The sequence below is a fragment of the Lycorma delicatula genome, chromosome 6 (assembly GCF_047948215.1).
Source record: "Lycorma delicatula isolate Av1 chromosome 6, ASM4794821v1, whole genome shotgun sequence".
NCBI lineage: Eukaryota > Metazoa > Arthropoda > Insecta > Hemiptera > Fulgoridae > Lycorma > Lycorma delicatula.
The window spans coordinates 142888670-142915820 of NC_134460.1; the positions used below are offsets into that span (position 1 = coordinate 142888670).

General features: G+C 27.5%; 1 protein-coding gene across 4 annotated transcripts in view; it reads right to left on the reverse strand.

The window, feature by feature from the left end:
* The window catches only part of MRP (Multidrug-Resistance like Protein 1), a 174908-nt gene that overhangs the window by 62577 nt on the left and 85180 nt on the right, over positions 1 to 27151 (reverse strand). For 2 of the 4 annotated variants that reach the window (XM_075368695.1, XM_075368694.1), the window contains exon 20: positions 16684 to 16904. The exons of the other annotated variants lie outside the window; for them this stretch is intronic. In XM_075368695.1, coding sequence (XP_075224810.1) covers positions 16684 to 16904 — 221 coding nt within the window. The remainder of the gene's footprint in view (positions 1 to 16683; positions 16905 to 27151) is intronic. 4 annotated transcript variants of the gene reach the window in all.

Below are 27151 nucleotides of genomic sequence, written 5' to 3' on the forward strand. Positions count from 1 at the left end.
AGATCAGTGATGAAATCTGCCTTCCACCATTTTATGAAGATTTACTTCTGTCCATGTATGCTCATTGCATAAGTTGTTGATGCTACCTCCAGTGAAATTTGCCTAATCTGTAAACAAAACATATTTGTACAGTTTTCGATTTGTATTTCACTAGTTGCAGAACTCTACGCAAAGCGAACCATCTCTTGGGTGTAGATGTTGAACTGGCTGATAAGGATAAAACTTGTTTTGTTTAATTGTCCTGAAAAACTTCGAATGCAAAACTCCCATTTGCTTAGAAGGATGTGTAATGACGCCTGGACTGTGCTGAACTGCATCAATAATAATTTCATTCATAACAGCATCATGTTGGACAGACATTCATAGCGAGGTACAAATACTAACTAGGTATTGAACCTGTTTCCCAAAGATTGTGAAAAGTCGCGCTAATTGTTTTGGGTTCTGGAATCTTGCAATTCAGATTATTCATATGCAGATTATTCTGCAGCAACTGTAGCTTATCATTACAAAAACTCAAAATGAATACCATATCAGCATATTCCTCTGTTATAAATAAGTACAGCATTATTTCTATAGGAAACTGATCACCTTCAAACTAAAATTCACAGAAAACTTTCGCTAACGACAGCACAGTTCACAGTATCTGATATACTTAATGTACCTTACAGAATGATTTAAAAACTAATAGAGTATTGCACATTGCTAATCAACTGTTGTTATTTTACTGCCAACTTTGAAATAATAATTTTTCAAATAATTTATTGTATTTCTGTCATTAATAAAAAATTATTATCTGAATAATTTTTGTTTACAATTATGTAATTTAGTTTTTTTTTTTAATTTTTTAATAGTTATTTTTAATAGTAAATTATGTTTTTACACATTTTTCAAATCACCAAAAAAGAATTTGGTGGTTTTTGTTCACACTATGTAAGTACTTTTCTTACAAATGTAGTAATTTACTATTTCTAAACAAAATTTGAATTTTTCTTACTTTTCTTTGTTTTATTCAACTTAACTCACATTTTGCTCAAAATAAAATTCTCTACAAATATTGCTTAAATTTGTTTTGTGATTGTTACCCATTTAATACAGTTTGTATGTCAAACGTAAAAACAGGGGTTTTTACCCCAATTTAACGGTTTTCACTGCAGATTTCTCAAAGACTAATAGACAGGGTTCTGGGATAGATTTAAAAAATTTTTCAGATCAAAAAATCTTTAAGAAATCATTAATTCTGTCCCTCAATTAATGTCCTGAAAATTTCAGTACGACCTCATTTCACTGGGGTAGCTGAAATCCGAGAAAATTTTTTTACTAGCTGTAACTCACAAACAAAATATTTTAGGACATATGAACTTTACAGTTATTTTCACCAGTAGAATAGGTTATGAAAGTCCTGGGAAAACTTTGTGATACACCTGTATACAAAACCAACAAAATTGACTCAAATGTGCTTAGCAAATCTCATCAGTCAACACAGCACAAACATTCCAGCTTTTCACATATATTACATTGACTATCATAAAAATCCATATCAACTGTACAACAAAATGAAAAATCAATATAAAAAGAAAATACTTATCACACGTGTTAAGTATTTCTTTATAATATGCGACATAAAATACAGAATGAATTCAAAAACACAGTCAGTGAAATATATCAATTAACAAATTCATACAAAATTTCTAATATTTTCAGGAAATTGCCACATGATATAGAAATAGAGCATGAAACATTACTAATAAGGAAAACCTATGAATAAACAAACTGAACTGCTGTGATTATACTAAATACTATTGGCTGAACTGAATCATCTACACATGCAAAAACTTAAAGAATCACAACACATTTCATTCTCACAAATACTGGGAACACATAGAAGGCAAGACATTAACCACTATATCCTAATTTTACACAGAACATAAAAGCTGGAACACCTCACACACCTGAATAAGAAAGGTTACACACTGAATCTGATGAACACAACATTAAATGAACATAGAACACAACAAAACATAATTCCTAACCAATTCAAGATAAGTAATACTGCACACTATTGATGAAGGAAATGCATCATTATACCAGACAAATCTTCTGGAAACATACTTCCATACATTTTTAATTATTTAAAATTGTATTTTTTTTAAAGAAATTCAATTCTTAAAAATGTGGATTCACAATATCTTTATCATTTAACTATCATTCCAAACAACTTGTTTATGATGAAAATTATTATCACTCAAATTTCAAAATGAAAAATTATTCACTCTGAACATACAGTTTTTTTCCAGATTTTTATCTCCTTCACAATAATAATATATATATTTTTTATATTAAATAGAAAAGAGTAAGAATTTTTATGGTAATTTTGGAAGCCAGGTATTCAGAAATGAATAATTACTGCTAATTTTGTGAAACAATTATTAATAAGAAACCATACAATGAATTATCACTGCCAACATATTACAACTCTACATATATATTTCATTAGGTGGTACTGAATGTAGCAATGCTACTTTATGTAAAAATTAAAAAGCTGTTGTACGAGGCTCAGCTAAATTTTGCATAATAGTGTGCTACAAAGAAACAAATGGTACTATTGAGTTGGGCGTGACAGCACATGATAACTAAAATCCTCTACTATAAACCTACGATAATGGGTTGTAATCCATTTACCAGTTTATTTTCAGTAGCAGTTAAAATGGAGTCAGGTATGGCCAATATGTTAACACGGTTAAAACAGCTCGCAGTGATAAAATTTTTAACAACAGAAAATGTAAATTCTACGAATATTTTTCACTTTTTAAAGGTGGTTTATGATAGTGAAACTGTTGACAGGAGTACTGTGAACAAGTGTGTGTTGAAATTTTGCAAACGTGAAGGTGGTAGTGACAGTTGAGGACGCACCTTGCAGCAGACGACCAGTTTCTGTGACTGATGAGAAACATTGAAAAGAGATGGATGAGTTGTTTCAAAGTGACCATCGAATCACCCAGCAACGCATCACTATTCAGTTATGCATATCTAAAGAATGAGTAGGCCATATTATCAAGCAATTGGGTTACTGTAAAATCTGTGTACGATGGGTACTGCACAAACGCTCTGATGACTCTTTGTAAGCTGAGGTTTGAGCCTATTCCGCATCCATCATACATGGTGGATTTAGCTCCGTGCGACTTCCACTTCTTTCCTCATCACAAGAGGAATCTCAAAGGTAACCATTATACCATTGACAATGAGATGAAGGAAGCTGTGGCCACTTGGATCTGAGAAAGACTGCCAGAATTTTTCAGTGACAGAATGCAAAAAGTTGTCACACGTTGGGAAAAGTGTATCAATGTATAAAGGGATTATATTGAAAAATAAATACTGCTATTCATAGCTAAGGTATTGTACTTTTATTCATTTTTTATTTCATTCCAATATCTTTTTTCATTCCCATGCTACGCATAAATGTGCAAAATTTATCAGCCGAGCCGCATACATATCTCTAAGTTAATATTTTAATTGAATCTCACAGGTTAATATAGAATCTGCTTTAATTACATTAGGAAGAAAATAAATGCTAAATTGGGTACTAATTTGTGCTTGTCTGTAGGAATGCATTCCTGAAAATTAGAAGTGTGGAATGAAAATTGCAGTCTGACAATTTATGCCTGTTTACATCCATAAATTTTGTGCTTCACTTTAACAATTTCAATCATATTTGCAGCTGATCGATCAATTTGAAAAAAAATTATCTGTCATATGCGCACAATAAAATTCTCAACAAATTAACTAACATTATTTGATAAAATTAACATTTACAGAGCTATTAATGATTAAAAAGTTTTAATGGAGCCATTTTGATATTTTTAAAAATTGGTAAACAGAGGCCATAAAGTGAGATAGCGCATTTATCTACTTGAAGTTTATATATAATATATATATATTATTTAAATTCTATTAAATAAACCCCTTAGTATAGAATCTTGATGTAAGACACATCTTACCTTAATTTTTCATGAAAGTACCTTTTTATAAGAACTTACATACTCAGTCATGATTGAAATAATTTTGTTATTGCATAATAAAAATAAAAACATTGAAATAATGATAATTGCATATTAATTTACACGAGTCCTGATATCTGTTGCAATTTTTATAAGAATGTCTCCTTCAAATGCTGTTTGATGGTTTATCAAATTGAAATTTTGTTAGTATTTATAAATGCAATATTTTTTTAATATTTAATTTTAAGTCTATATTTTAAATTTAAGTTTATTAATTTTTAATAATTCTAAATTTGTGTTAATATCAGGCCCAGGAATGTTTATTTTTATTAAAAGGTAAAAAATATTAGACAAACCTAATTTATTATTTTTTGTATTACTAAAATATATCTTACCTCAATATTCTGTACCAAGTGGTTTATATTAAAAAACTGAAAAAAGTACACACACACTAATTTTACACAGTTTTAATTTTTTTTTGCCATTTTTATTGTATTAGAGTGAATGCTTTACTTGATTTTATTATACAATAGATTATTATTATAAATGTCTATATATATAAACACAAATACAAACATATAGACAAATATTTGGGAAGAATTTCACCTTTTTTAGTCATTGGGTTTTCAAGATATGAGGAAAAAACTGTTTAGAAATAATGTTGAATATTTCTCCCGCTCTTAATTTCAATTTACTTAAAATTTTGGCATTTTAAATAACTTAATAAGTATATTTTAATTAACTTAAAGCTTAATTTTCTTAAACAAAAAGTAAAAAATTCAATATGGTGAAAACTACTTCTTCTCTTATAATTTTTTGTAAAATCTAATGTCCTACGTATATAGAGATTTTTTGAGTCAGTTCATAAATATTAACCAAAGTACAGGGCAATACATGAATACATCTTCTGGAAATTTCTATGTTTTATTTAATGTGTTTTGGTTTCATAAAATGTCAACATTCACAAAAAAATGACATCAAAATTCTTGACTTATTGTTTTACTTTTCCTTTATACTTACAGCTGTTACATAACAGCAATAGAGTTATAGCTGGGAAAGTAAAAGAAGACAAACAAATTAAAGATATGTCAGTCACTTCACTATCTACTAACTAAAATAAAATATGTTCTCTATTTTTATGTTGAACTTTAAGATTAATTTGAAAAAAAATGTTATATAGCCCCTTACAACTAGATAGTTCTGTCTCAGGAAGTAACACAACATAATTGAAGGTTGTGATGAAGTAAGGAAAAATGTCTATATCCAAAATCATATACAATGAATGGATTCCTGTAAGATTACTAAGTTAAAATACTGAGTGCAGTTTACTATTGTTATTGGTTTTTTTAGCAGCTAATGACAACAATAATATGCCATCCTAAAAATAAAATAGTTTATTTTAATGATTTAACCAATAAAAAGTCACATTAATCCGCAAACAAATTTCTTTTTAACACAATGATCAGTATTTTATATTGTAATTATACCTCCTGAAATGAGGTTGCTAATCATCAACAAGTGTAGAGGTGAAGTAGGAAAAGCCAGCCTTCTTCACAGACAACAGTCCACACAAAACTGTGTAACAGACAGGCTGATTTGTAACAGATTTCACTTAAACAGTGAAAATAAATTTCCCAGTGAATATTGATTACAGCCAAGATAAATAAAAAGTGATTAATTCAGAAAAAATTAATAATAAAACTGAGAAAATATAAGAGCATTTAAATAGCAATGATGTACATAAGCATGCAAATACAAATAACAAAATATAATGTAAGCAGGGCATGTGTCTTGCCTCATTTTGTTGTGCATTTAAAAGTAAAGTGAAAAAGAAGGGATATAAGGAGGAATTTATAAGTAGATGGGAGCATGATAGATGCAATATATACACAGCATGATATACACAGAGAGAATTGTTTCAATCATGATATCAGAATCAAGATTAATTCATTTCTTATTAATGAATGTCACATGTAAAAGCAATATTATACAGCCACTACTATCATGCATAACAATAAAAATGAAAACAGTTAGATGTCAACCAGAACCAAAAACTATTTACAGTGTATCCTATATACAGGAAACACAATTTATACATATATACATTTAGGTCACAGTATAAAATAATTTTTAGAGTATTTACCTCATTATAAAACAAAGAAATATTAAAAACATAATGTAACACTGTAAAATAAAATGTATCTTACAAATGTACATGTATTGGAAGAGTAAACCCACAGAACTTGTTTATAAAAAGTAAAATAAGTCACAATTCAAATTGAGTCATCTCAAAAAAAAAAAGTTCTGTTTTAAGTGGCAGCTATTAGATATGTCGATTTAAAAAAAAATATATACATTTTTATATGGTAGCATTCTATTATAGGTGTAAATGTACGTTGTAAAATGTTTTTCCATTGCATGTAACCACTTTCAATTTTTATCTCTTTTTCTACAGTAATTACAATCGGCAGACACTTAAAATGTGTAATAAATACATTACTCTAAATATATTCAAATTTTTCAGTGAAAAATATTAACCATTCAATATTTTTTGAATGGTGCTTAAAAAAAAGTGGACTTTAACAAGTTTAATATGAAATCATGTTCTGATTCCAGAAATGATGGTAGGGTTTGAAACTGACCTCAAAAGTAATTGAAGTTGTGATTACCAATTCTCAGCAGGAAAATACATTACATGAATGTCAGGAGATGAAATGAACCACCCATACAAAAAAAAAAGTATGTCCAGGATAGGTCTTATTATAAAATTAAGATATACCACAGTCATAAGCAAAATTTAATATAATAGTTTGATTAATATCAAACTGATATTAATAAAATATATACTTATAAGATCTTCAACTTAAAATGGATTAAAAAGTAAGAAATAATTTTTTTTAGTCTTAAAATAATGTTGAGTGAATAAAAATAACAGTGTGGGGCATTCAGTTATGAACAGTGAGTTGGGCTTTAACATTTATTGAACAATTATAGAAATTTAATTGTCTTTAATGGTACTACTGATGAATTCCATGTTTTTATCTTACACAAAACCAACATTATTTTGTTATTAAAAAAGTAATACTTTTTATTTATAATGAAATTTTTAAATGTAGGTATTATTTAATGACTTTTTTATATAGACATTTTTAGTTTTAAAAAAATATGTAGTATTACAGATGATACACGTATAAAAGTAAAAAATAAATCATATGCTTATTAAAGATATTTTTCAATGATTTAATATTCCCAGTATAATAAATACACCTTTTTTAAGTATACAATCTTATGTTATTGACAATTCTCTTAAAATTATTATTTTCTCTTAAAATTATCAATCGACATAAATAATGACTAATTATCATATTGCCAATGGGAATGACCTAAATACAAAATTTCAAGTCAACTGAATAATGCGAAGGGGTGAAAAATTAATAGCAAGATCTGAGTGAATAGAACAGACAGTGCAAGTAAATAAAAGAGTAAAAATTATAAATTTGATTTATAGTTTAAATTTATAAGTATCTAAACTAGCAATGTTAATTATACTACACGAGCTTTACTTCACGAATTCTACCATTATCTTCTGGGTAGAACTCTACTTACATTCACATAATATCTTCGAAAGACCCACATTCTTACAGTTTGTTGTAATTAAACTTATGAAATAACATTTTAGAACAAGTTATTCTGCAGTTCTTCATGTTAAAAATTGTACAATATATACACACTTATTGTCACAATATATGATGTTTGTGAACAGATATTACAATAAAAAATAAGCTTTTCTTTGTAGTTTGGCAAAATTTTTTTGTGTAATCCTCTATTGCTAATAGATCGCTTGTGATGTATGAAGGCCATGGCAATAAAATTACATTTTCTCAGTGCTCAAGGCCATAGATTTTCTAAGAACAGAGCATTTTCTTAACATTATAAAACAAAACTGAGGGGGTTATACTGATATCTGGATCTCACAGTGGTCATATATTCCAATCTACCAGTTTTGTAATCACATGCCTCACACTACATTGACATGAATTATTATTGGCATATAAAGCATTATATTGTTGAGATAAAATTAATCCAGTTTTGGTTAATACAACTCAGTTATGGATATATAAATCATTCTAATGTCAGCAATTATCACAATTTCACAAACAGTAGGGGTGGTTTTTATTGCATCTAACATACTGATGAACATTCGACTTGTGATCTATTACATCTAAATGCTTTCAATTCCTATAGTCTTTTCTTACACTCCAGTTAGAGCTTATACCTACTAGTAATGGGCAGATGTAATGTAAGTAAAAAAAAAATTATTTTAGATGTAAAACACGTAAAGAGATGAAATATTAATTTTTTAATCAGATTTTTACTTTTATTTATATAATTTTTTCATTACTTTAGAATTATTTTCTATGTATAAAACGCCTTTTTTTTCTTTTTTTAATGTATTTTACATAATTACATTATCATACAATCTGATTCTATATAAAAAAATATCTATTCATGCAAAATATATGAAACTTAGGAAACTCAACAATTTATAACGTTGCAAGAAATACTTAAATTAGAGAAAAATGTAGAGAAATAAATAATAAAAAAAAAAAGAATAGAAAAATGTAAAATATTTCATTAATGTAGAATATACTCATCTAAATAAAAACTTTTAATGATTACTCAATTTAAAAATAGACTAAATTTAATTTTATAACATGAATAACTGAAGAAATTTTTTTTCAAAATAATAGTAATTTTTTAATACAAAGCTCTAATAATGGTGGATCATAAGAAAAAATCAAAATAATCTTCAACTAAATAAGAAATTTACAGTTAAGAACCACTTATTATTTCACATATGTAAGCTGCTGGAGATACATTACAAAGTTTTATTATTTAATAAGGAATTATTAAAATCAAAACTTTCACAGATCATAATCTAGGATATAATTAAATAATTAAGTGATAAATAAAAAATACAAACAATGAATCATAAAAATCAAAATCAATACACCAAACTACATCCTCTTATGGTCTAGTGGTAATACAATAAATCTCAAGTAACACTTAAAAGATTAGATAAAATATTAAACCAGAGATCACATTTATTTTTCTATAACAGGTAGTAAACGTTATATGACCCAAAATTAGTGACAAACTTTCAGTAGTCACTTCTTTAACAGGGTTCTTGTCAAGGTGAGAATTTTTCTACGGGATCCATAGCCAACTGATATGTTGGCAAAAATCTGCTTCAATTAGCTGATTTACATTATTAGAACAAACTTGTCATACTGAACAGTTTGCATTTATTGTAAAACATTATCTGATTACTTAACTGAATTCAGAATATACTTTCTTTTATTTGTTTATCCTCTAGAACCACCAAAAGTTATTACTTCAGAGGATGAATGAGGATGTGTGAATGTAAATGAAGTGTGGTCTTGTACAGTCTCCAGTCGACCATTCCTGAGATGTATGGTTAATTGAAACCCAACCACCAAAGAACACTAGTATCCATGATCTAGTAATCAAATCCGTATAAAAGTAACTGCCTTTACTAGGATTTGAACCTTAGAACTCTCAACTTCAAAATCAGCTGATTTGCGATAATAAGTTAACCACTAAACCAGCTCAATGGGCAATTCAGAATTCCTGCAAAACTTTAAGGTTACTTTTCCTGATTTTCCAGTACCAGACTAACATACATCTCAGTATAAGAGTTTGTTTTGACAATTTGACCTATATGTTTAATTAACAATTATAAATTATTTTGAATTTTAGACTTCTGTTTGAAACTAACTTTTTTCATGAGTTGAAATATTTTATAAACCCCTGTATATCATCAAAATTAATCTTCAATGTTTAATTTACTTCAGATCATACCCTACTTATAACTATTAATGGCAGACAGCCCTGCATGACAACTGTGGTATAAAAATATTAATAATAATAACTGATAAAACTCTGACTTATAGGCCAAAGAATTATGAAAATATAGTACGTAAATAAATTAATATAAATGAGTTTGCAAAACACAATCATCATTTCCTTATTGGTAATAATAGGATGTCCTACAATATACAAGTAAATAAACAGGCCGGCCTCCGTGGTGCGAGTGTAGCATCTCGGTCTTTCATCCGGAGGTCCCAGGTTCGAATCCTGGTAAGGCATGGCATTTTCATACACGTTACAAATCATTCATCTCATCCTAATATCAATGGTGATCCCAGAGATTAAAAAAATTCTAAGTACATAAACAAAAATGTACACACATAAATCATAATAGTAAAACCGATATTAATTATTATCATGCAATATAACGTGAAACATCAACTGGAAATGTTAGTTTATTAGAATTAAAATTAAAAGAAAAGTAATATATCAAAAGAATAATGAGATGAATACCACTAGCTATTTTAACTCAAGTTTACAAAGTTTAATTGATAAGATTAGGATTAGTAACACAGCGTTTGACACTGACTGTGATTGTAATAAAAATGAAAGTAGTAAAATCTAATTCATAACTTTTTATTAATAAATAATTAATTTTTAAAAAATTTAACGCTGGTCTGTCAGTAATCTATTAGTTAACCTTCAGGTGGTGAGGTGATGTCATTTTGACACACCTCATTTATTTTTACTTTTTACATCATTTTTAAGTTCAGTTATTGTTAAGTGAATAAACCTTTTTAAAAGACCTTTAATCCTTCAAATCACTGTTTAATATAGTAAAGTACTTTTATACAATAATGACAAAAAAGAACTTGAAAGATTGAGGGATTTGACGAAACCACATAATTTTAGATTAAAAAATATGTTTGGATCAACTTTCAAATGATTCACAGAAGCTGGAATTCAACCAATATATGAACTGTTCGAAATAAAGGGTAGTGATTGAATGTTCACCATCAACAAAGATAAGAAATAACAGAATATTATGAATTTATATAAATGTATAATAATGTGAGATCAAACATCAAATTCCAAGTAAGTAAAATATTATATACAAGTTAAGTGCTTGGCTGTAAATCAGTTCTGATTTACAGCCCTACGTAAAGAAATTTATAATACAAATAAGATAAATCCTGGAATACAATTTGTACAGCATTCATTAAAAAGCAATATAATTAATCAAAAAGGATACTTCATAGTTCGAAATAATTAACCTGTTAGATGAGATGCTAGCTGAATAGGTTTCTATTCTAAGGGCTAGTACCTTTATATATATTAGAAGGATATAAAGGTGGTTTCTCCTAGAAAATGTGACCAAAATCCAAGGAATTTGGTCTTGGAATCCCAAAGAAGGAAAACCAATATTAAAAAAGTAAAAAGAAATAAACAATTTCGAAATAATAATTTTGAATTGTAGGTTTTTGCTTTTTTCATTTTTTTAAGATTTGAAATCATACAGTTATATTTTATTAATATTATATAAAAATATGGGTGAATATAACATGTTAATGATAATAATAATAAGTAATAAAATTTAAAAAAAATACTGAAAAAAAATTTAGTTTAGTCTTTGTAGCAGTTCGTGAAAATCTTTTTCAGACAGTCTAAACATGCAGGGTTTTTACATTCATAGCACAAATACAATGTATGTTTCTTTTATTTTTCAGGACAGATACTGCATGTCTTTCGGTCTTGCAATCCTCTGGAACTTGTTGGAAGTACCTCAGGCTCTTCTTGCAATTTAAAAATTCTTTTTAATGAAATTCGTATCTAAAGAAATTCTTTTATTATAAAATGTTCATTTTGCAAGGGCAGAAACTAACTTCACTGCTACTACTTTCAAATAGTCAAAATGTCTGTCATAAGACTTGCGATATGTAAGCAATATAGGTATTCACTGCACAAATATCAATTAATCTGTAGAAGAAAACCATTGGCCACTTTTTGTATGCTGGTTGCAAGAGTAATTTACTATACATTTTCTCTAAACCATTAACCCCTTTTTTTATGGCATTATAACAGGATATAATCTAAGGCTTATTATTTTTATGGTCATCACCTTTATTATGATCTACAGAACCAATGAGTGTTACTGCTTCGTTACATTTTGGTATATAATAAATCAAGGTCATTTATTTAGTAAAGCCATATAAACTTTGCGCAATTTTTTGTTTTTGTCAGCGGAAATTGAGTTAAAATTTCTCATTTTCTTTCATTTAGGGTGCCAACATAAAGTAGCCCTTTACCTCCCAGTTTTTCGACCACATCAATTGATGAAACCAATTATCTCCAGTTATGTTTCTATTTGAGCCATAAAGGGGTTTTGCCAGTCGCATTGTGGACTGTGTTGGTTTAGAAAATTCATTTTCTTCTTCTGACAATCCAATTTCATCAGACACCTTACCACTGTAAATATAAGCATTGTATAAATAACTAGCTTGCGAGTCTGTAGTACACATCTACTTTAGTCCGTATTTACTTGGTTTTTTTAGTATAAACAATTTGAATGAGCATCCAATTTGAATGAGCATCTGCCGAGAAACGAGACTAATATTTCATCAACATAAGCATTTAAATCGATGGAGTAAGAGACAGCAATAAAAACATCAAATATTTCTGTAAACAAAGCTACTTATTAGTCAGTGGTTTTTCTCTAAGCTCTTGTTTCAGAATTGTCTAATCTTAGAACAGTAACACTAAAAATCGCTTTTTTGACATTACCAATCAAAAGATTTTTCAGCCTGTACCATTAGTGGATAAAATTGAGTCTACGCTTTCACGGTTACACTTGAATATTGCTGTCAGAAGCAGTATTCCTATAAGTGCTTTTAATTCAACAATATCAACATCATTCAGTAAAATAAAATATTAAGATTTTTGTATCTTGTTCTCAAAGAAAGTAGTTTTTTTTGTAGACTCCAAAATAATATGTAAAATATTGTCGGATTCACTCTCATTTCGAGTATTATGCCTGTTACCAATTCATAATATATTATGTGCTGCAACTCAGATATTTCTTCTCGGTTCTACTTAAACAACCTAAAATTGGATTTACTCAGATAAACGTTTTCAACTACTTTCCCATGTTTATCAATCCCTTCATTTTCACCATTTCCTGAAACTTCGACCTCAGAATCTGTATCATGTTTGGTGACAATAATCATTCCTATCAATAGCCTGTTCCCCTTTCCATACAGCAACAAACTCTCGATTTCCATCTACAGCCCATTCTTGATTACAACTTGCACCTTGCTTCCTATTTTGACCTGTAATTGGTTTATCAATATCTGAATCCTCACTTTCAACTACATTCAGTTCATGAAGAATTGCTTCTTTGAAATTTTCATCATTCATGTCCATTTTTACAATGGAAAAAATTAATACGATTTGCTAATATAATTGAAACAGCTGGATGCAAAGAAATTTATATTTATATTATTTGATCATTTTATGAAAGGAATTGTACTTACATAAGTGGTGAGTACACATCAGTTTGATGTTGGACATTCAATTGAGAAAAAACACACTATAAAAACTCTAACTGCAAGGCAATTTTACTATAACTAAAAAGCACCAGTTACTGCAAAGCATGTTTCATTATGTGATCAAGGGTGGGGGTAATCACGTAGTGACCATAGCGCACCATCATTTTGACGTCACCTCACCAGTTGAAGGTTAATATAAATTTTTACTTTCTGTAAATAAACAGTTTATTGAGGAGGAAGTACTGAAATATTATAGATGTAGAGAAAAAAGCAACTAAGAATTAAAAAAAAAACTACTGCTGGCTTTATCAATCATGAGATGGATAATAATGAATTAATTTTTTATATCAATGCTTTTTTCCAAATAATAAAATCCATTATCAGAATCAATTACATAGCAAAATAATTTGTTAAATTATCATTATTAACAAACGTAAGGGGATTGGTAAATACAAATACTGAAACAAAAATTGTAAATAATCATAAAAGAACTAATAACAGTAAGAAGATAAAAACAATACTTAAAAAACAGTGCACAAGAAGCATATCTATCTACTTTTATAAATAAAAAAATACCAAATATAAATAAGATTACTCATGCGTTTTAAGTAGTCTATGATAATAGTGATATCAGCATCAGTATAATTTAACCTCCTATAATACAAACACGTATAAGATAATTTTAACTGCCTACTCAAACTGGCTACCAAGCCTCATTCTCAGCTCCTTAAATTGCAGCTAGTCAGAATAAAATTTAAATTATTAGAATAAATGTCTGCTGCTGACTTGGAATTATGTAAAGCAATAGTGTTCATTTTGTAGTCGACAATGTTTTTGTTTAATTATTATTTTACTTATTTATTTTTTAAATGTAAATAGAAACACTACATTTGTAGTGTTTTGTATGAATATATATTTTTAATTATTTTCTTTTTAATGTCAGTACTTATTTATCTTATATTAATAATTTTTAAGTATTTATACTTTCTAATTTCCTGTATCTGTTATGATGATAACTAATTAACAATCAAAATGCAAATTAGTTAAAATTTTTATACATTTTCAGAATTTCAGAATTTCAGTGGTTTCTACTACATTTCAACTTTTTTGTAATCTCAAAATACAACATATGCTTTGGTAACAGAAGATTCTTGTCAAAAAAAAGTGTTTTTTCTTTATAAATTAAAATTTCAAAATTTTGTTGCTGAATCTGAAAGTAGATGATAGAATTTCAATAAAATTCAAATATATCTATTTGTAGTTATGAACTATGTTATTTGTCATCACTATTCTTTGAGTATTTAGTGTTCAGGTGTAATTATGGTAGGAATTTTAACTTTTGATGAAAAAATGTTGTTGTGATAAAAAAATGACCTCTATTTTATTCATTAATTATCAATGATCTGTTGATGGTCAAAGCTTGGATCTGATCACTATATTCCTATTATCACCACAAATCATAGCACTAACACATTAATTTTTTGTAAATAAAACAGTCTAAACATAAAAAATTTCATTCAACAGTAATATAGATATTAAGCAGTTAAAAAAACAACAATAATTTGACATATTTGCCTCTCCAATCTATATTTTTGATACTTAAAATCAATGCAAAAAATTCTTAGAATTTCAAGTAAATCATATTTAATATATTAAAATTGTACATTCAAACTAGAAAAAACCAAAAGGAATTTAGAATACAATTTCCTATTAGTTATATAGAGTATAGCATTATGCATAATAGGAAAGCCAAATAAACAAAGAATTGAGCTTTCAGAAATTTGGTGTAATGGAGATTGTTGAAAAGTAAAGTAGGTAAACTGAAAAAGTTCGAAACTAGAAACAAGATGAGAGAATTTAAAAAAATGATGAAGACTAAATCCTGATGATCCATATTCTAAAAACATTTAGTATAATTTTGTTTAAAACTGAAAAAAAAGTGTAAATATTTAAAATTATAAGGGAAGACGAAGATCGCAACTTACATAAAGAAACTGAGGTGTGGAATGTACAAATATTTTATCAAAATACAAGTTAGCAGTACAGTAATTTTAATATACCTTTAAATAGTCTGAAATTAGAAAATGTGCATTGAAAGCAAGAGGAATGGAGAATAAAGAATAAATAAAACCAGTTAAAAAATAGAAATAAAAATAATCAGTGGTTATGAAATTTCTATTCAATAATGAAAAATATTTACTACAATTAATGTTGTGATACTTTATGGCAGTGTGAAAACTGTGATTTTATATCATTCTTTCAGAGATTGATCCATTTTATTTGTCACAATCAGCAGAGAATGAACGTACAACTGTCCTCAAGGGAGTAAAGATATCAGACAATAACAATTTTATTAATTCTGAGTTAGTACTCTGAAAATTAGTCAACTCAGAGGCCTCTCTAGATAATTTAGTACAAGTAAACTGACATCCAAGTTCAATTTGGAGTTTGGTTGCAATTTTATCTACCATTTGATTCTTACTTCAAGTTATTTTAAAATGTTCAGAGCTTCATCCCCATTTCATAAAAATAAATATTGGAAAAAAGAATAATAATTAAATTGCTATTAGAAACATATGAACAAGTAACTTCTCACAATAAAACTTGGAAAAAGTAATTTCTTTATAACCATCAGCTGGGGTGCAATTATCCTTCACTGAAATTATTATAATATAAACTTTAAGTAACCATCATAACTTAATAAAATTGATTAAAATACTACGCAGTTTAATCAATTTGTATGTACGTTGTAATTATTTTATATAAGCTCACACTTGAAAATTCTGCAACAGTGCTCATAGTCAATAAAATTGTGTGTGTATGTGTTCTATCTTCTGGACAGTTGAACAGTGCTTTTTACAAAATCTCTATTGAAATTATCAGAAATAAATATTTGTATACTTACTAAAAAAAAAGAAGATGTTAATGCATATTCATGTTAACACAATACATATAAAATAAATAATGTGAAACATAAATACTGATTAATCAGTAAATAGTGTGGCTGAACTTACTAATTCCCACTGACAAATCATTGCGTCTCATTTGATAATGATAATAAAGCGATCATCTTTAAACATAATTTTTAATAAATATAATTTACAACACAATGTTCAAGAAGCCGATGCTGAACATTTGCATAATATGTTACGTAAAATCATTAATATTTGATTGACCATGAACCAGCAATTAATAGATTGCATTTAATTTTAATAACTTTTTGTTTTAACTATAATAATAATATGACATACCGTTAAAAAGCAAGAGAGCCACCCTCTGATCACCATCGGCAGAACAGAATCAAGAGTATCAACATCTTTAGAGAAGCGATTCAATATCCGACCAGACGGTGTGACATCGAAGAATGACATAGGCACTCGCATAATGTTGTTTGTTATTTGATAGTGCAGCGAAGATGCCGCGTTCAGAGTTCCCACGAAGATAGCCAATGTCCCAAGCAGTACTGTAGCAACTGTTTATTGCAAAACGAACCACAAAACCATAACAATGAATGCAAGAAAAAATGAATGACTGAAGTCGACGAATAAATGACCAATCAATCGCACTACAGATGATACATGCACACAACACAGTTATATTAGTAACAAATACACATGAAAAATCTAATCGATGATCTATGAGGTGTATGTAAATATTCTATTAATGCATCCATAAGGTGGTTAATGTATTAAAACCTAAATCACACAAACACACACTAAATGTAAGAGACACATGAAGACTACAGAGTCTAAGTGAGTGTGTGTGTATTTTCACTTATACACATTGTCAGTAAAAAATAATAATAACAATAATAATGTACCACATATGCTAATGATTTACAGTCAACTAATACAATAAAATATAAGCTCAAAAGCACAAATCATCAGTATAATGCATATCCACTGCTGAAAGAAATAACAACTAAAACTATAAAATAAATAAAAAATCAGTTTTATGGTATAAAGCCATTATTTGAAACCATCCTGATCAAAAAGATGAATTTATCATATTTAAACAATATTCAGATAGTAAATTACAATATTTAAAGGAAATTAGTATGATCTTTAGAGAATTTTTTGTTGTGCTGGTAATACTTGTTTTAAAAATTTTTTTTATACAAATCCCACCAGACCTTATGTCCTCGGTGAGAAGCAAAGTTTTTCATTTCATTTAAAACAATTTATCAGTTGTTTACTTTTTTCAACTAACTAGATTCAAGGACAGCAGAAATTTAGAAGTCAACAATGAATTTTTCAGTCAAGTTTGTTAACTAACTATGGAGTAAGTAACAATATAAAATCATTCATAATAGAATATTTCCATATTTAATAAATAAATTTAAAAATGTTTTTAATTATAAAACTGACATGTTTTTAGTGAAAAAGAGCAAACTATACCTGCCAATTAATTACAATTATTTAATTCAACAGATAAACATAATTCGCGTATAATATTTTTTTCTATATTTGTAACCATATATACCTTCAATTACTTTTACATAGTACACAATTCTAAAAATGGGTTAAAACATCCAGGAAACCTATATCTGTTTCTGGTCTGTTCTATAGTAAGTGATTCTTAAGTTTCTTGAGCAATAGAAGAAGCTTGACTAAACAAAACCAGGAAATTTAAAATGCAATAATAAAGAATAAATGAGAGAAAAAGACAGCATTTTGTTCTATAAAATGAATCAAAAACTTCATATGCACTACTATCAACCTGTGATGATCCTGTAGTATAAATAAGGAATTCAACTTCTTGAAGGTGGCAATGCTACAGGTTTTCTTAATTGCATACTTTTCTCATTATTTAGAATAACAAATCTCACTTAATCCAAACCTTGTTTTAAGTCTTATGAAAAGGTTTAGAGGCTGATCAACCTATCTTCACATGTGCTGAAAAGTAATGGAGATTGAAATACGTCAGGAAAAACCACTGCTCATCTTTGTGTCTTGAAATCACCATTACATAAAATCAGCATGCTTATACTCAGGTACAACTTGTAAGAGATATATCATACTACGTTAATCATTTCAAGACTCAAAAAAGCTCTTGAGGGAAAATTGTATGAAGAGCGGTTAGGGAAAATTTTACAATATTTCTTACATTTTACTATTACCTGTTGCCAGGAGTTATAGGAATGAAATTCTGTGTAAATTATTTACAGTTTCTACATAATAAATCAGGTTTTCATGGCCTTTGTTGCTTCTTAAATAGTGAGATTAATAAACAAGTGATGAGATATTTTTAATACAAAATTGCAGTGCACTGATATATATACTGAGCTACTTAAAAAAAGTTTATTGTTTTCTCCAACCAATTTTCCAGCTTAAGAAAGTAAATGAAAAATAAATTAATTTTTTTCATTTATGTCTAATTTAAAGTTCAGCCTCCCAGCCACCGTTTGCTTGTAGATTCGTATTAATTACACATCCTGGTTTGATCAGCTTAGATGCCACAATTACATTTACACTATTCCCACAAACAATATACACAGATAAGTATGCCATGACAAAATAAACCTGTACTGGAAATTCTTGAGATTTTCAAGAATGCATTACTCTTAACATTATGTTATCGATGCTTTACTTTCATACTGCCAGTCAATTACAGAAAGAAAACAATGTCTTAAAATTATTTTGATAAATGTTGCACACTGACTACAACTGAAATTCAGTCATAATTCCTAATAACAAAAAAGAAATTCCAAACAAAAATAATAGTGCCTTTCCTACATATTACAAAAGAATAAAGAAAGAAAGGAATATAAATAGTGAGCAAGACATTAAAAGAGAACTTAAGAGAGACAAGCACTTAAGACTAGAATCCCATCACAGCATGCACATGCAAAAATTGAAACATACTTAAATGCTCTATTCAATATTCATCAGTATTTTACATCTTATATTCTGTTTTCAAAATATACACGATGGAAGAAAAAATTATAAATCCCCTACAGCAAAGATTAATGTAAACTATTCTACATTGATGACATATTTTAAATTTATTTATTATTCTAAGGTGTACTGTGATTCGTTAAATGAAAACAAAATCATATATTTTCTCCAACCATTAAATCATATATTTTTTTCTTTACTGATCAAATGAAAACAGAATGTCTGTTTAACAACTTTTAATGACTGTCTATGCAGGAATAGAAAAACTTTGTCAATATAGACAAAGTTTGTCCTGCAGGAAAAAACTTTATAGACAGTAATTATGTAAGTAAATAACAAAAATTAAAATGAGCTCATTAGGATAAAAAAAACAACCTTGAAAAGATCAAATTAAAACATTTAATTGTTTTGATAATGGTGCATCTTGAATTCACACATTTAGTTACACAAAACTAACAAAGAAAAACATGCTCTTATCATACGAACATCTTGCTCTATTATCATAGACAAGAATTTTGTTAGTTAGTAATTTTTTGAACTGACCAAAAAATAGAGTAAAAGACAGAATTTGACAACAGATAGAAAAATTATCTCTTTTCTAAAAATTAATGATTATTTTCAGTTTACGTGAATCTAATGTTAATAGTAATATAATTTTAAATTTTCGCCTTTATTTTTCCAAATACATAAAACACTACTGTTAATTATGTGAAGAAAATCAAATATTAAAAAAATAAAACAATTACATACATACGTGTTGAGTTCTTTTGTATATGTACATATATAACTGAGCTATGCATCTGAAATATACCTAACAAATTAGACCACCAAAAAAAATAGACATTTTAAGCTACGTAGGTCAAAACATGCACATCTGTATATATATTTTTTTAAATTTGTGATATCAATATATTTTTTAAAAAATCTGTTCAGATATTTAAAATTTTTTTTTGGAAAACACAAATTCAAAAAAGGAATATGCACTTGCCAAAAATTCTGCTTCAATTTTTTTAATGCATTTCCTCAATAAGGAAATGTAATAAATAATACAATTTATCAGTTGGTTTTTCTAGAGCAGAATCATTAATCAGTGCTGTTAATTAGACCTCAATAACCAAAGAACAGCAGAAATATAGCAGTTTAAATTTAACTAAAATAAGCCTTCCATTTTTTAACCAGTGACTCTTCAAAATTCACAAGAACAGTTTAAACCTAGCATTACAGCAGATGAAGTTACAGTATTGTTCTTATAATACTTATTAAAAAAAATAATCTGGACAGAAAAGGAGAAGATTGAAGATGCATAGAACACTGTTAATATGATGAACTTTTGACAAATAATAACCTCCATATTTAATCTTCACTGTATAAAGAAAAAAGGCAATGAAAAAAAAAATTGTTAAAAGAAACATAAACATACAAATGACATTCTATTTTGATCTACTTATCAGCTATAGACAGTTTATTGTCAGTAAATAAACAGTAACATTAGAAAAGAGAAAACAATCATATTGTTTTATATCCCAAAGATATACAACAAGCAAAAATTAATTGAATCTTTTTTAACATCCATCTTTTTCAATGATTTTAACAATTAACAGACACAAATAATAAATAATGAAGCTTGCATACATTAAAATTCATGCAAAAGTGGCACATAATAAAAAAACATCACGTCCAAAAAAAAAGAGCTCGTGCCAAAAGTGTTTGGAAGAAAGAAACAGATAAATTGTCAGTAGCATACAACAAAACTCTATGGGAGTCAGATTACCAGTATATACCTGAAACTTTCTACTTGATGAAAAAAATTATAATTACATGATACTCCAGAGTCCCTTTCCATAATAATGTAGGGGAACTTGTGTGAATGTTGTATGTATATTAATCTGATACCCTCACACACTATAGTATCAGAAACAAGTTACTAAAAGACTGGTTAAAGCAGTACTTTATTCCCTAAACAAAAACAAAATTTTCTTACATATTTATTAGTTGGTAAATGTAAAAATTATGTTCCAGAAATACCCTGATCACTCAGTACATAAGTAAATCTGAACAATATGAGCAGATGAAGGCAGAATTAAAAATATGCATATTTTTGGGAATAACATTATTTTTCAGTCTAGGGTTATAGTATGTGCTAAAAAGTAAAATTAGGTTCCCAATTCTACTTAAGTGAAGAACCTAATCTTCAAAAAGTAAAAAAAAATTATCTTACTAAGTATGGATAGAAAATTTACAAATTTTGTAAAAAAAAACCATTTGAATGCTAAGAAAAATTGAAATACCATCCATAATTATGATAAAACTGGATGATAATTGAATTTTTTTTTGGTAAAAAAAAAATTATGTACAATACTATTTTTTTATAGATCGGCTGAAAATAGATTTAGAATGTAAACTAGTAAGAAATATTAAATGAAAATTTTCATTTTGTAAAAAAAACACTACATAAATGGTATCCCCTTAAAACTTTATTGAATTTTAAATGAGGCCTGCAGGTGATTTCTGCTTGGCTTCTCAATATCAACCCCCTCTAGTATATTCATTATTTCTGTTATGTACCTCTCTTTATGATTCTTTTTTACCACATAATATAATTATTTTGCTTCTAGTGAATGAAAAGTGAATAGCCATTTTTGATTTCTGAATAAAAATTTTTTTTACTATCAGCAGTCTTTCAAAAATGAATATTAATGATCATTTTATCAAAAAATATGTAAAAATTAAAAGAATTTCTTTAATTATTATAATAATTAAATTAATTTTTGGTTGGCAATTTAACCATGTCAAAGTTCTTATTTATTATGAAAACTATATGCACTTCTAATTGCAAAATCTTTTAAACTTTAAGTAATAGGTTGAAATTGATTTCTTTAGTATGTTTGAAGTGTTAATTTCATACATGAGGAAATTCTATGAAAACATTCAATTGTTGAATGTTACAATATATCTACAAAATGGGTCACAAAATTTATTTTTATTTAATTCTTTTAATGGTATCTTTTTTTAATAAGGTATTCAATTTTCTATTTTTCTATCTTATAAATTAATTTTATCTTCATTTAAGATTTAATTTAATTTTTTCATTTAATTCTTCAATTAAAATCTTAATCTAGTAGTAGTCAGCATGTAGCAACTACTTTATACAGAGAATTTATTACTACTATAAATAGCATTTTATTTTTATATTATTATTATTTTATATGTATATACAACAAAACAATTACTTTGATTTTATTATTTTTTGTCAAGATTTAAGAAGTAAAATTTATTAAACAAAATTATATTCACTTGTTAAACAAAATATTGAATAGTATTAACTTCTTGATCAGTACTTTTTATCATGTGGTGTATACATAGTTTTTCTTTTTTACAAAAAAAAAAAAATTAATTATCATCTTACCATACATTTGTCAAAGGAATAACCAATTTCCAAGGAAGTTCATATGAATTAGTATATTTAACAATTTATAATATAATTTTTAAAAGTATACTAAAATGAATATACTAAAAACAGATTTGTTGTGAAATAATTATTTTTAGTTACTATTATCATTATAATTATAGTTTAGTTTTTGTAAATGTATGCATTATAAATTTATAAATAATAATTCTTTTGAAATTGATTTTAAATACTACTCTTACAAATAATATATATATATCCTTTACAATGAAACTGTTGTATGAAATAAAAATGTCTAACAGTGAATATCAATCTTGATTTATAAATTATTATTATTACTTCGGGAGCAGTATCCTAGAAGTTTAAGGGTGTGAAAGTAAATCCAGTAAAATTAAGAATATCGGGTTGTTAAAATAGATTCAGTTGGTAACTTTTTTTTTTACTGGCTAATGCAAAAATTTCATTATGTCAATTAATAAGTCTTATTTCATTTTAGTTAATATTACAGCATTACTTTTAGCAATCAGCTTTAATTATTTTTTTTTATTAACCATTTTACTTTATGCTTGAATTTCATATTACATCAGCGTATATAACAACATTTTATATACAGCTCTCCTTTAATTAGTTATACAAATTTGTGTTCATATCACATTTAAATAGCAAGTGTAATAAATACTGTGCAGGGTTAGGAGCCAAAGTTAACAAAAAAAAATAATTTTGAAAATAATACTATTTTAACCTATTTTTGAAGATCAAATTTACTATCTTTTACATTTACCGCATACATAATAAAATTTTCATAAATAAAAATGAAAACAGTACTAGTGAATTAATTTGAGGTTAGGATGTTATGAAATATTAATATAAAGTGGTCTCTTTCTTAAGCGACTTGAATGGGACTGAGTTGTGGTCAGATAACCAAAAGGTCAGTTAATAAACAAACTTTTCAGTTATCTGAAACAGTAGCTCATCTACAACTCCATGGAACTAATAATTGATTATAAGTACTATATTTACGATATAACAAAATATTGATCACGAAATTAAGCACATATTCTAAGATTAGATATAAAATTATAAGCTATACTACTTTCATATCTAATAAAATTACATGTAATGGTACTGTATATATGAATGACTTATGTACTTGAATTTCGCTTTTCCCTTATTGATAGGTTAAACAAAATAAAATTTCATAAATAAATGTATTTTACATTATGCAGTCCTGTAAAACTAAATAAAGTAGCGTGTGTATGTAGAGTAAAAAACCTTGTTCAAAACCTTGTTAGCTATGAAAAAAATCTACCATCTTCTTTTGTTTCATGTTACTCTTGCATTTTTAAGCTGCATAATCCCACCATCTTTTCAGATTCAGAACATCAACTGGAGTTAAAACTGGCTGATGTTCAACATATCACATCATTACATTGTGCATGAGAAATTTTTGTTCTTAATCATCAATGGAGTCATTCTCACTTTCATTTTGTTCTTCAATATTCACCACTGCAGCAATAGTAATTTCATCATCATTAAAAGCTTTCTCCACATTTTCATCTTCATTTAACCACTCAATTACATCTTGTTCATTAGCAGCTTCGCACACTTGTATTTGCCGCACTAATGACAGAGTTCGCCTTCCTCAGTGCTGGGTGTAACATGTGTAACTATTGAAGGCCAAATTTTTCATCAACATCTTTTCAGTGTGGTTTCAAATATTTCATTCCATATGCTTGCTAAAATGTAAATAACCTCCTTGATGTTATTTGTTTAATAGCTTGTATTTATATCAAAATTACTGTTGTCAGACTATTCTAAAATTGAACTTCAATTTTGTATAGTCTTTTCATTGAGGCTATAACACCCATCGGTTGTATTAAACTTGTAACACTTGCTGGCAGAAATCTGGCTTTTATTTAATTGTGTTCGAGATCACATGATGGATGACTAGGCGATTTGTCTAATAGAAGAATGGCCTTTTCTGGAAGATTTTTTAGTTTTAGAAATATTTTCACTTTTGGAACAAATTCACTATCAAACCAGACTTGAGATAGAAAGGAAGCCATCCAAGCAGATGTCTGTGCATGATAATAAATGATGGATTTATATTTTTCAAAGCACTAGGTTTTGCAAATTTTCCAACGACAGAAAGTGGTAATTTATGTGATCCTGAAGCATTTGAGTGAACTGCAGCAGTAATTTTGTCTTTAGACAATTTATGATCTGGTGCATTTAGTTTTGCTTATCAAGCAAACATCTTATGCGGAAGCATTCTATTATGCTTTAGATCTGTTTCATTTATATTATAAATCTGATCAGCTACCAAGTTTTCATAAATTATAATATTTATTAACCATTAGAAAAATTAATAACAGCTGATAACTTTTCTCCACAAATTGATAAAACATGAACACCATGTTGTTTTTTTTCTCTGTAAACCATCCTTAGCTAGCAATAAAATTTCAGTCACTATTATACAACTGATTTAAATTTAAAGCATATTGTTGGATTTATTGGGCCACTCAAAAGCACGTTTTTATGTCTTTGTTGAACAAACTATAACACATTATCCAAAGTTTCTAGGTTCAGTTTTTTCAGCGTAGAGCAACCTGATGAAGCAGGAGTTTCACTTGATACATTGGAACAAAAAGCCTTTATGTTCATTTTATTTTTATTTCAATCCTTTACTGCAGTTTCTCCACCTCAAAATCAAGGGCAATTTTTTTAATAGACTCCCCTTTTTCTACTTATTCCAAAGTTTGTAATTTTTTCTTCAACAAAACTATGATAAGTTTCCTTTTATTACCCACACTTATTTGTCACAATACATAATTCGATTTAAATTAAGTGCACACAAAAATGCATTAAGTACAGTACACTGTAAATTACTACAATGAAATAAACAAAGAAAATGTTTCAATCTTGATAATACGTAAACTGAATGCGCACAACTGAACTGAATCTCACAATGTCTATAAGAAAACTAACTGAAAATATGGAGGTTGCTTATTACAGTTGTGGTATAATATACGCAATGTTTACATTAACAGGGGTACAGGACATGACTAATTTCTTAGGATAAATAATAATGTCTATTCTGGTTAAATTTCTTTATCTAAATGCTTGAATTTGTATACTACGCATCATAATTAATTATGCAGTGCTATTATCATAAATACTCATATTTTGTTTTGGATAAAATATTACATACATGTATAGAGTACCTAATTATGTTACAGTCTTTATTTACACAAAAATACAAAAAAAATACCCTCTAGAAAAAAAAGTCAGTTAATAGAAAGTTCGGTTGAGAAAGAGACTACTATAGGTTAAAATATATGAAATGTATATAATTATCAAACTAAATAAAAACAAATATTTTATACAACTGTGGTAAAAAAAAAATGCAGTATTTATTTTCACCAATCTTGGCAGATAAACTTTTCTCATTCAACACTACGTGCATTTAAAATACAAAAATACTGTTTTAGATTTACAGAAGATTTTAGTAATTTAGTTTATACCCTTTAAAATTTTACCATTTTTAAAATTAGTAGTATTCTACTATAAATAAAAAATAAAATTAAGAAAGATTCAACAGAAAAAACTTTTTATTTTATAACTTGTGTAAAAACAAAATAAAAAACTGAATCCAATGTATGTAGATAAATTTAAGCAACAGTTTTTGCTTTTAATAAAAAATAAATAAATTAAATTAAAACAAAATGAAACGTAATATGGACGTTCTTAATAAACATAATATCATCTAAAAATCTAAGAATTACAACAATAATAAAAAAAAATGAGCGGAATAATAGCAATAAAGGATAACAAATAGGAAAGTAAAGTAACAAGTAAAAAACTAAGAAAATATAGAAGTGTGATGATACTGGATAATATTAATAAATTTGAGTTTAAGTTTAAATTGAGAAGTTTTATGAGAGAGAACTGGATGGTGGTCTATGTCTAACAGCATCTGAGTAATATAGTACTAGAACATAGATTCTCAAACTTTTTCACTCACTACCCACTTTTAAAAAAATATCAAAAATGATCTAGTGTCCCCAAAATTTTTAAACTTACCATCTGTTAAAAATAATAATTGCAATTGCTGTTTTTAAGATGCGCTCTTAAAAACACCAACTGCAATTATTGTTTTTAAATGTAGCATATCCTATTTCTGAGTTGAAACTTACATTTTACTTTACATTTTAGTTTGAAATATCAGGAAAACATAATTTTTGCCCTTTTTTTAAATCAGCCATCACCTTCCTAAACTGCCTGAATGTTCCCAATTTTCTGTGGGTCTTCTACTGCCCCCCCCCACCCCGAAGGCCTCCAGCGCCCACAAGGGGCTGTTATCACCCACGTTAAGAATGAATGTATTAGACGGAAAATTACACACACATTAAAGAG